A 12871-nucleotide genomic window follows, 5' to 3' on the forward strand; every position below is an offset into this window, starting at 1 on the left:
TCAGGTATAGGCAAGAAGGGAGATGCATTGACTACACTTTAAAAACAATAATAAAATAAAATAAAAGTGAATTTGTTCTTTGTTATCATCCTGTTCCAATTGTAAACAATGTCAATGATAAAATACTCCTTCCTGCCATGACAGACAGCTCCAACCACCCTCTCCCTCTTGGTACACTAGTATCTGAAGGCAATGGTTGGGGGGAATGGGTAAAACTGAAAAATTTTGAACTCAAGAGTAGCTTGGTCAAAGATGTACATTGAAATGATCTAGGCATGGTAAGATGGATTACAATGAATAGAAAGGTACCAGGGTAACTCTACTTGTCTGGCACATAAAGACAGTGCTAAAATTAATTATTTATTGAATTGATGAAGCAATCAAGCATAAATGTAACAGAAGATTCAAGTAAATAAAATCAGAAATGAAAGAAGAGTCGCTATAATATATGCCTCAGAAATAAAAAGTATAAGGGACAATTATAAATAATTTCATGTAAACAAACTAGATAACTTAGAGGAAACAGACAAATTTCTAGTAACACACAACCTACCAAAACTGAATAAAAAAGAAATAGGACGCCTGAACAGGCTAATAACAAGTAAGAAGATTGAATCAGTAATCAAAAATCTCCCAAGAAAGAAAAGCCCATGACCAGAAGGCTTCATGGATGAATTCTACCAAACATTCAAAGAAGAATTCATACCAATTCTTCTTAAACTCTTCCAAAAACTGGAAAAGGAGAGAACACTTTCAAACTCATTCTATGAGTGTAGCATCACCCTGATACCAACACCAGACAAAGCATTACAAGAAAAGAAAACTACAGGCCAATATCCCTGGTGAATGTAAACGCAAAACCCCCAATAAAATACTATCAAGCTGAATTCAACAGTACATTAAAAGGATCACACACCATGACCACATTGGATTCATCCCCGGGATGATGCAAGGATGGTTCAATCAATCAATCAAAGCAATACAACAGGTTAACAAAAATCAAGAAAAAAATCACATCATCATCTTAATAAATGCAGAGAAAGCATTTGACAATCAACATTCATTCAGAATGAAAACTCTCAACAAAATAGGTATATAACGAACTTACCTCAACACAATAAAAGTCATATATAACAAATGCACAGCCAGCATCATAATCCATGGGGAAAAACTGAAAGCTGTTTCCCTGAGACCCAGTACAAGGCAAGGATGCCCACATTTCCCATTTCTTTTCAAGACAGTACTGGAACTCCTAGCCAGAGCATTAGACAATAAAGAAAAAAAAAAGGCATACAAATTGGAAAGAAAGAAGTAAAATTATCTCTATTTTCAGATGATATGATCACATACATAGAAAACTGCAAAGACTAAAAAACAAAAGCCACTAGAACTAATTAAAGAATTCAGTAAACTTGCAATATACAAAATCAACATACAAAAATCAATCAATTTCTATACACAAAAAACAAAATGTCTGAAACGAAAATCAAGAAAATAATCCCATTCACAACAGCAACAAAAAATTAAAATACTTAGGAATTAACTAACAAGGTGAAAGACGTACACAGAAAATTATAAAACACTGATGAAAGAAATTTAAAAAGACACAGATAAATGGAAAGACATACCATGTTAATGGATTGAAAGAATTAATATTGTTAAAATATCCATAATACCCCAAATTATCTACAGATTCAATGCAATTCCTACCAGAATTCCAGTGTTGCTCTTTACAGAAATTGAAGAAACAGTCCTACAATTCATATGGAACCACAAAAGACCCAGAATAGCCAAAGAAATTTTGAGGAAGAATAACAAAGCATCACATTTCCTGATTTCAAAATATATTACAAAACTACAGTAATAAAAAATATCCACATCTACAGTCAATTGATCTTCAACAACACACCAATAACAAACAATGGGGAAAGGACAGTCTTCAATAAACGGTGCTGGGAAAACTGCATATCTATATGCAGAAGAATGAAATTGGACCCTTATCTCACACCACATACTAAATTCAACTCAAAATGGATTAAAACAAACATAAAACCTGAAACCATAAAACCATTAGAAGAAAACAGGGGAAAGCTTCTTGACATTGGTATGGGCAATGATCTTTTTGATATGACACCAAAACCACAGGAAACAAAAGCAAAAAATAGACAAATGGGATTCTATCAAACTAAGAAGATTCTGGACAGCAAAGGAAAAAATCAACAGAGTGAAAAGGAAGTCTACTGAATTGGAGAAAATATTTGTAAACCATATATCTGATAAGGTGTTAACATCCAAAATAAAGGAAATCATTCAATTCAATAGCAAAAAAAAAAAAAAAAACCCAAATAACCTGATTAAAAAAATGGATAAAGGACCTGAATAGACTTTTCTCAAAAGAAGACATGAAAATGATCAATAGGTATATAAAAAAGCCAACAGGTGTATGCTCAACTTTGGTAATCATCAGGGAAATATAAATCCAAACCACAATGAGATATCACCTCACACCTTTTACAATGGTTATTATCAAAAAGACAAAAGATAACAAGTGTTGGAGAAGACTGGGAGAAAAAGGAATCCTTTGTACACTCTTGGTAGGACTATATATTGGTACTATGGAAACCAGTATGGATGTTCCTTAAAAAATTAAACATAGGACTACCATATCATCTAGCAATTCCACATTTGAGTATATATCTAAAGGAAATAAAATTAGTATTATCTGCACTCCCATGTTCATTGCAGCATCATTCCCAATAGGCAAGATACGGAAACAAACTAAGTGTCCATCAATGAATGAATGGATAAAGAAGATATATATATATATATATATATATATATATATATATTTCCACATACACATCAAGGATTGGGGGGAGCATGGAGAGAAGTTGGTCAAGGGGTACAAAGTTTCAGTTTTGCAAGATAAGTCCTGGAGATCTAGCGTACAACAATGTAACTATACCTAATATTATACCGTATACTCGAAATTTTATGAGGGTGGATCTTAGGCATTCTCACCACAAAGGTGATGGATATGTTAACTAGCTTGATTGTAGTGTATATTTCACAATGCATACATATATCAAACCACTGAATTACACATCTTAAATATATACAATTTTTGTCAACTGTAACTCAATAAAGTTAAGAGAAAAAAGAATAAATTAAGACAAAAAGCCTAATGGGGTAGCAGTGAGACTAGAATTAAAGAATATTAATAATAGCTAACAACTATTGAGGGTTTACCGTATGTCAGATACTACTCTAAGTGTTCTACACTACTAATACTTCCAGATAAGGAAACTGAGGCAAAGAAAAGTGAAGTAACTTTCAGGTACTGAGTGGTAGACTGGGATGTCAAGTCCAGACAGTGGAGTTTTACAATTATGCTCTTGGTTATTATGTCTACATTCTCAATAAAACAGTTGTTTGAAAGAAGAAATAATATAACTTTAGAAACAAACAACTGAGGGCATAAGAGAATGTTAGGAATCAATGATAAATTTTTTTCAATTATTTTATTGAGATCACAGTGGTATATAACACTGTGTAATTTCAGGTGTACATTATTATTTATCAGTTTCTGTACAGACTACATTGTGCTCACCACCGATAGTCTAATTTCTATATGTCACCATACATATGTGCCCCTTTACCCATTTTGCACCCCCCAGCCCCCTTCTCCACTAGCAACCGCTAATCTGTTCTCTTTATCCACATGTTTGTTTATCTTCCACATGAGTGAAATCATGCAGTGTTTGTCTTTCTCTGCCTGGCTTATTTTGCTTAACTTCATACCCTCAAGGTCCATCTATGTTGTTGCAAATGGGACAATTTTGTCTTTTTTATTGCTGACTAGTATTCCATTGTATATATATATACACCACATCTTCTTTATTCATTCATCCATAGAAGGGCACTTGGGTCGCTTCCATGTCTTGGCCATTGTGAAAAATGCTGTAGCGAACATAGGGGTGTATAAATCTCTTTGAATTTTTTATTTCAAGTTTTTTGGATAAATATCCACTAGTGAGAAACCTGGATCATATGGTATTTCTATTTTTAATTTTTTGAGAAATCTCTATACTGTTTTCCATAGTGCCTGTACCAGTTTGCATTCCGACCAGCAGGGCATTAGGGTTCCCTTTTCTCTACATCCTCTCCAACATTTGTTATTTTTTTGTCATGGTAATTATAGCCATTCTGACAGATGTAAGGTGATATCTCATTCTAATTTTGATTTAAATTTCCGTAAGAATTAGTGATATTGAACACCTTTTCATGTGCCTGTTGGCCATCTGTATATTGTCTTCGGAAAAATGTCTGTTCATATCATTAGCCTATTTTTCGATTGGGTTGTTTGTTTTATTGTTGTTGAGTTGTATAAGTTCTTTGTATGTTTTGGAAATTAACTCCTTGTCAGATATACGATTTGCTAATATTTTCTCCCAGTTGGTACACTGTCTTTTCATTTTGTTCATGGTTTCCTTTCCCTTGCAGAAGCTTTTTGCCCTGATGCAGTTCCATTTGTTAATTTTTTCTTTTATTTCCCATGCCTGAATAGACATAGTATTAAAAAAGATGTTGCTAAGATCGATGCCAAAGAGTGTACTGTCTATATTTTCTTCTAGGAGTTTTATGGTTTCAGGTGTTACATTTGCAATTAATTCAATTTTAGTTAATTTTTGTGTATGGTGCAAGATAAATGTCTACTTTCCTTCTTTTGCACATGGCTGTCCAGTTTTCCCAATACCATGTACTGAAGAGACTTTCCTTTCTCCATTGTATGTTCTTGGCTCCTTTGTTGAAGATTAGCTGTCCTTAGATATGTGCTTTTATTTTGGGGCTTTCCATTCTGTTCCATTAATCTGTGTATCTGTTTTTGTGCCAGTACCATGCTGTTTTGATTACTACAGCTTTGTAATATATTTTGAAGTCAGGGATTGTGATGGCTCCAGTTTTGTTCTTTTTTCTCAAGATTGCTTTGGCTATCAGGGTCTTTTGTTGTTCCATATAAATTTTAGGATTCTTTGTTGTATTTCCGTGAAGAATATCATTGGGATTCTGTTTGGAATTGCATTGAATCTGTAGATTGCTTTAGGTAATATGGACATTTTAACTTTGTTTATTCTTTCAATCCATGAGCATGGAATATCTTTCCATTTCTTTACATCTTCTTCAACTGCTTTCAATAACATCTTATAGTTTTTTTATGTATAGGTCTTTCACTTCTTTGGTTAAATTTATTCCTAGATGTTTTATTCTTTTTGTTGTGACTTGGTACCCTGCAACTCTGCTGTGGTTGTTAGTTATTTCTCAGTTTTCTTATGGATTCTTTAGGGTTTTCTATATATAGAATCGTGTCATCTAAAAACAAAGTTTCATTTCTTCCTTTCCAATTTGATCCCTTTTATTTCTTTTTCTTGTCTAATTGCTGTAGTCAAAATGTCCTGTACTATGTTGAATAGGAGTCACAAGAGTGGGCATCCTTGTCTTTTTCCTGTTCGCAGAGAGATGGCTTTTACTTTTTCACCATAAAGTATGATGTTAGCTGTGGGTTTGCCATACATGGTCTTTATTATGTTGAGGTACTTCTCTTCTATACCCATTTTATTCAGAGTTTTCATCATAAATGGATTTTGGATCTTGTCAAATGCTTTCTCTGCATCTATGGAGATAATCATGTGATTTTTATTCCTCATTTTGCTAATGTGGTGTATCACATTGATTGATTTGCAGATGTTGAGCCATCCCTGCATCCCTGGTATAAATCCCACTCGAAGAATCAACAATAAATTGTGAGCCTGGGGAAATAGGTGATATTAAAAACTGGGGCTTGACAATATGTTTAATGGAAATTGTTGTATATGTATTTTCTGCTTTGTATGATTGTAAGCTCAGAGGAGATGAACTGTTGCACTTAATGCTAGAGGTAGTATCCAGATAAGCAAGAGCCTCATGGCGCCCTGCTGAGAGAATATCTACCAGAGACAGGGATATCACTCTCTGTGACTCCATGCAATGAACTCTAATCTTTGGAGGGCAATGAAGCATGCATTTCCACAGCTGCCTCAGTTGCAAACAACCTATGGAATACCCATTGTAGAAAAAAGTAAACCTAGGTTGCATACCAAGGTTTGATTTCAAAAGGCCTTTCTCACTTGCTAGTTGTGTGATCATTGGCAAACTCTCTAACTCTGTAAATGGCACCTCTATCTACCCCATCACCGTAAACAGAAATCTGAGAGTCATCAGTGTCCCCTCAATCATCAGTACAGTTCCTTCTCTTCATGTCCACTCCCAACACCCTAGTCAGGCTGTCATCATTTTTTTACCTGGATGACTATAGTAGCCTCTTAAGTCGTCTTCTCTCTTCCACTCTTGCACCTCAATGATTCCACCAACAACCATCATACTCAATGTGTCCTAGTTATGCTGGACTTTTGTGAGTTATTAGAATAAGGCAAGCTTTTCCCCATCTGACAGCTTTCGTACTCTGACTACCCAAGAACACTCTTTCCTCAAGCATTTTGCATAGCTCCTCCTTCTCATATTGATTACATTATTCAATGTATGAGCCTTTTTTAGATCCTGATTTGAATAAAATTTAAAAAAACATTTATTTGACAATTGAGGAAATTTTATATTAAGGAATTTTTTATGTGTTAGTAATATTGAGCTTATTTTTAAACGTTTTGTCTTTTAAAGATATATTCTGAAGTCTTTATGACTAAGATGATATGATGTCTGGAATTTGCCTCAAAATAATACAATGGGGAGTGGGAGAGTTGGAAGGGGTGTAGAAGAAACAAAATTGGCCATATACTAATATAATTGTTGAAGTTGGGTAAAGGGTACATGAAAGTCAAGTAAACTATTGTACTTTTGCATGTTGAAAGTTTAGGTTTAAATACTTAATAAAAAATATTTATATAAAAATACATACTATACATACATACATATATATAGTCAGTGGAATCAGCCTCCATCCTACATGGAGGAGAAGCAAACAAAACATCAATAAATAAAAAGAGTGTCTTGGGAATGTTAGGACAATGCAGCATAGAAATCAGTCACTTGTTCATAGCCTCAGGGCACAGCAATTAGGACTCTGGGTCTTTATATACAAATCTTGACACAGTAAATGTAACACAGTAAATGTTTACAAGAAAGGAGAGCCCCTTCCTTGTCCAGTGTGTCCAAGCGTCAACTTTGAGCTGGAGATGATTGGGGAGGAGGAGTCTCTGAGGCAGAGGGTACAAACTGATGACTGACAAGCTACATCTGGCCCATAGGCATGTTTCCTTGAATCCATTAAAAACTTTTTAATTAGATGCCAATATTCAAAATCTAGGGCATTTCACATAAAAATCTTGATTTTCTGCTTTTCTTTAAAATTCGGACTGTTTGGTAATACTTAGTTGGAGTTGAATGACAGTTCTCCTTCAGATGGGGCAGGTGCCCCCAGTTTGGCACAATCTCCACCAGGTCTGCTTTACTTAGTTTTCCTAATGTGCATTGTTTTTTTCTAATGTGAACAAAAGTATAAGTTGGTGGATGGTGCTGAGTTCCAAAAGCCTGCTTTAATTGCACTTAGTTTAAACTGCCTTTGTGCTTTTAATACTTGGTAAAACCTGTGGTAATCTGGTAGCAAGGGAGGGAGTGATGTCTTAGCTGTTTTAATCTTTGCGTAAGTGTTATGACTTCCCATTTAGAAAGATCCAGAGGTGCTCAATGGGGATTATGACTATTCAGAAGACATCAGGCTTAGTGTTTTCCTAAGCTGGCTTTATAAAAGCTACCTTAGGATAGGAACAAGACTTAGAGGTAAAAGCCACAAACAGAGCCTGTGCTCATGAGTATAAATGGATCGGTCTCTGTTTCAATACTTTCTTCTCTTCTTATCTCAGAGAGTTTATGTATGTGTGTGCTGTGTGTGTGTGTGTGTGTGTGTGTGTGTGTGTGTGTGTGTGTTGTGGGCAGTGGAGGTGGGCAGACCTGTATGGATTCTGCGGTGGGCTTTCAGGTGAGAACTTTTGGTGTACACTTTGCTGCATCCTGCAAAATCACATTGGTGAATCCGTCTTCTTTTGAAGTCAAGGGGTTCTTCTCCCTGCATTTGTGTCATTGTTGCTGGTCTGGGCAGAGAAAGAGGGATAAGGCCAAAGAATTATTTTAAAGTGGAGGTTAAATAAATGGATTTACATACAGTGAGACCACCGTATACACGCATTTAATTTATGCAAATTTAACACAAGGCCCCCAAGAGAATAACTGAAATAGTTCAAGCAGTTCCCTCAACTAGGCCATTTGACTCGGTAAGTGCAGGTCTCAGGGGGTAGTAATGTTTTCTTGGGTGGTTTTTGTCCCCAAACAGTATGAGCATTTCACTCTAATAAGTCTGATTCTTGGGTTTAAATAAATGTATTTTTCATACAACATGGTTGCTAAAACACAAGCCAATTAATTCATTAGTTCCAACCTTAGAAGACAAGGCTGCTCTAAACTTATAGAGAGAAATAGTATGCAACTGTATTTTATATGAAATTTGCAGATTTTTCAAAGGTAAATTCGATGATCTACAATTAGAACATGATTCTGCCATAACATGCATGTCCATGCACATGTGTGTACATAAACTCATTCCTTCACTGGGAAGGCAGTTTACCTATTTTTTTTGTCTTCAAATTCTTACTATTGTGTCTAGGAATTTTTTCCACTTCTACCACATACACATACATATATACACAAAGACAGACCTGAAGTAAAGACAAAAGTACTCACTCTTGCTGTAGTCCTTGAATCACCTGCAAGGCTGAGGTTCCACTCTCAATTGCACTCTCCTCACTGTCACTTGGGATCTCCAGTGGAGACATGGAGGTGGGGTCAATTTTCACTAAAAGCAGAGAAAAGGAGCAGTGTTGGCTACAAATATATGTGCCTCTGTAATCATTATCAGGATTCCCAGTTTGGCCCACAATGAGAAGTAGAAGCAATATAGAGAAATAAAGGAAAAGCAAAGATGTAAGAAGTGTATTTGTATGGAAGGAAGAGAAGAACATTTAAAAGTTTTAGCATAGCAGGGAATAGAAATTCCTTTGGGGGAAGGGTAGTAAGGAATATTCTGATATCACTAGAATGAGCTTCTCTAGGATAGTGAGTTTGATAGGATAACAAGTTTTTCTAGGATAGGGTATCGGTATGATTCATCTCTCGGTCCCCAGCCCCCAGGACAGGGTATGTTGAAAAGTCAGGTTCAATGTGTGTTTGTTGAATTGAACTCTGAATAGTTCCCTGGCTGTCTTAAGATCAATGTCTAGACTCACCCCACAGGTGAGAATATCTCCTTTGGTTTTTGTGCTCCTAAATGAAAATGAGTTGATGAGATGAAACACGTATCTAGTGACCTAGCAGGTGCTTGATACATGTTAGCATCCCTCCCTTCTACCTATGTTGGGAGAAGCCCTTAAATATTTCTTACTATCTAACACTGATGCTTCTGATCCCTAACAAAACTCAATCAGGTGGTCAGCAGTCTCCTAGATCTAATGAAAGTTTCAGAATTTCTATACAGAAGAGACTTAAGAATGGCAATAATGTTTAGGGGGGAGAGTATTCGCTTAGCGTGGTTGCCTCCATACGTTGATTGTGTATCATTCACCATAATGCATCTCAAGATGCGTATGTGTGTGTCTCTGTGCATGTGTGTACATATGTATGATATAAATGTACTCGTAACCTAAATTTTTGTGTACATTATGAAAAATATAAAATATACAAAAAATACAAAAAGCAACATGTAAAGGGCAAGAAAATACAAATAGAGATTTTAATACTTTGTTTTTATGCTCCAATTGTTTTGTGTGCCCCATCTCCACCTCAAAGTACAAATATACCATTTTGGAGACCACTGGGCTAATGGGCTTAGCTTGAAACTACATTGAACACTTTAAATATTTATTCTGCTTATTTAGAGTGGCTTTGGTGGACTGATGGATATTATGGGGGGAATTCAAAGCCCCAACAACCATCCCTTTGTGCTACCACTGCCTTGATATCAGCAAATTCTTACACAGGGAATTTTATTCTCCCATTTCCTTTTTTATTTGGTTCTCTCTCCCTATATGAGGATTTATAACGATATTTTAATTAACCCCCTCAGGGAACCTCAAAAAGAAGATTGTTATGAACACTTATCATTACCAGAATTAATCACTAGTCAAAGAAGGCATTTTTATTCAAAGAACACTGCAGAGTCTCAGTAATTTGATGTTTAGTATGCTGTTTTTTTCTGTCTCTTACATTTAGTGATAGAATGATCACAAGGCATTGAATTTCAAATGTAGAAAACTCTTAGAAAGTCTTTTTGAAAGATTTTATTTTTATTTTTTACTTTTTCTTCTTCTCTCCAAAGCCCCTCAGTACATAGTTGTATATTTTAGTTGTGGGTCCTTCTAGTTGTGGCATGTGGGACACTGCCTCAGCATGGCTTGATGAGTGGTGCTAGGTCTGTGCCCAGGATCCAAACCTGTGAAACCGTGGGCCGCCGAAGCAGAGCATGTGAACTTAAACCACTGGGCCATGGGGCCGGCCCCAAAAGTTTTTTTACTGAGCTGAAATATGGTTTCTAGTCATTTTCACACACATATCTCCCCTTTGCTCTTTTCAATTCAAGCTAAACATTTATCAGCTCTTCATTTGACATGGATTTCAATCCTATCGCCATTCTAATCTCTCTCCTCTGATTATACTCCAATTTCCAAATGTCCTTCCTAAGGCACAATATCCAAGTGATTGCAATTCTACAGATGTGGTGAAGCTAAATATCTTAAACCACTTCAGAGGCCATATAATTTTCTTTGGTCACTCCAATTACAAACTAAAGTAGATATACCTCCAGAACTGGGTGGCTGGGGGATAGTGGTAGAAGGGAAACTTAATTTATACCTGTCTGAATCTTGAACTTATTTTAAAAATTAAATAAAAGAGAAGATTACAGCATATGAACTCTCTCCTGGGCAAATTTTCAAGTTTGTTAATCAAATTATTTGTTATAAGACAAGTACTATCTATCACTGTGTTAGGATCTCTGGAGGTGCACAAAGAGAAATAAGATAGAGTTTTTTCCTGGAGGAATTTACAATTCAGTTGGGAAGAATGCCCATACACTTGTGATATAAGCAAGTACCAAGGTAAAATGGAGGATGATAGATACCAAATGAGGGGGAACAAAGGAAAGATGGCAGTATTTCAAAGGAGACTATTTTACTTAAGGGAAGGGAAAAGGTACAATGTTAGGAGAGGCAGGAGCTAAGGCTGGCTAAGTATGTAGGCTAGAAATGTTCTCAACTTTTCTACCAAAGCATTCCTAGCGGCATAGAAGAACAAACACATTCTTCTGGAAAGTCCCAGGGTGGGTGCCTTATTAAGCTTAAAACTATTTTTGCAATTTGTGTTTTATCTTAAAAGGTTATTCAAATTTTACATTTTTCTCTTAATAAAATCATATTTTTAAAATATAAAATGTTTAAATTACTTACTATCAAATAATATAGAGGTTCTAGGAAGAGACATAGTATTTCACTCAAGGATATGCATACCCCAGTTTGAGAAGACTGGTATAAACAAAAGAGAGGCATTTCACATTCTTAATCATTGAAGAGACACGATAAAACCAGTGTTTATGAAAGATTACTCTGGAAGCTCTGTGCAAGAAAAATTGGAGGGGGTGAAAACAGAGAGGAGATAGGATGAATGAAAAAGAGAATAGATGGAGAAAGTTGAGGCCCAGAAAAGGGGCATACTGATACTCACCTGATCCAGCATTTTTCCCATCTCCTCCAATAAGTGGGACTGTAATGGCTGCAGGGCCCCCATCTGTAGGCAAAGTAGTATACACCATTGGCAGAGACTGCACCACCACTGGGATAGTCTTCAGGCCACCCATCTTATTTGGCAGATTGACTGAGGGGATGGTGTGAATCACATGTAAGATCTGCTGGCCACCAGTGCCCTGGGAGGAAGCCAGAATAGAGCCTGGAGTCAGAACGGTAGGGATGTTTGCTGAAGTGCCTGTGCCAGATGTTGAAGTGGACACTACAAGGGCCTGGGGAGCAGGCTGTGGCCTAGGAGAATGTACTGGAGCTTGCAGCATGCTGGCAGGCTGGAGAGGAGCCTTGGGCTTGTGAAAGGAGAGGTCGACTGGTTCCACCTGGGGCAGGTTGAAATCATTAGCCAGAAGTTCTTCTGGGGGCTCAATCTTGATGTCATTAAACAGTGCTGGGTTCTCCATGGGGTTAGCATCCAGGAGTGGTAGGGATGTCATATTACCTCTGTCTGCTGTCTTAAAGGGATCTCTGATCTGAACAGGGCCAGTGACCTAAAATAAATAAATAAATGAGAGATACAAAATAGTCAGTGTTAGTAACCTGGAGAAGAGACATGTGAGCAATGAAAGAAATAAATCTCTGTTCTCTTCTCATGGAAAGAATACATAGGGAGTTGAGAGAAATGAGGCAGGACTACACTAAAGAGGAAAAAGGAAGGGAAATTTTACTGAACACCAGTACTAGGCACTGTATCAGGTAATTGATACACATTATTTCATTTAATTTTTACAATAATCCTGCAAGGTTATTTAAAGTCAACACTTTATGAGTGCCCACTATAAGTACTGTACTAAGTTCAGCGAGGGCACACATGGATAAGGTATAGCCATGAAGTGCATATTAACATACTAACTATAAGGACAGAATAATGTGACTAGCTGGTAAATCATACCATAGTAAGTGATGCAGACACATAACAAAGGTGTTTTAGAAAAAGAAAAGGAAACAATTTGCTCTGTCTAGACAGGATCAGGGGAGGC

General features: G+C 36.4%; 1 protein-coding gene across 4 annotated transcripts in view; it reads right to left on the reverse strand.

Annotated features, from left to right (window-relative positions):
• The window catches only part of KLF8 (KLF transcription factor 8), a 262549-nt gene that overhangs the window by 20855 nt on the left and 228823 nt on the right, over window positions 1–12871 (reverse strand). For all 4 annotated transcript variants that reach the window (XM_070502558.1, XM_044763992.2, XM_070502560.1 and 1 more), the window contains 3 exons: window positions 11818–12382; window positions 8788–8899; window positions 8002–8141 (listed from right to left, as the gene is read on the reverse strand). In XM_070502558.1, the coding sequence (XP_070358659.1) occupies window positions 8002–8141; window positions 8788–8899; window positions 11818–12382 (817 nt within the window). The remainder of the gene's footprint in view (window positions 1–8001; window positions 8142–8787; window positions 8900–11817; window positions 12383–12871) is intronic.

Source organism: Equus asinus, chromosome X (assembly GCF_041296235.1).
Source record: "Equus asinus isolate D_3611 breed Donkey chromosome X, EquAss-T2T_v2, whole genome shotgun sequence".
NCBI lineage: Eukaryota > Metazoa > Chordata > Mammalia > Perissodactyla > Equidae > Equus > Equus asinus.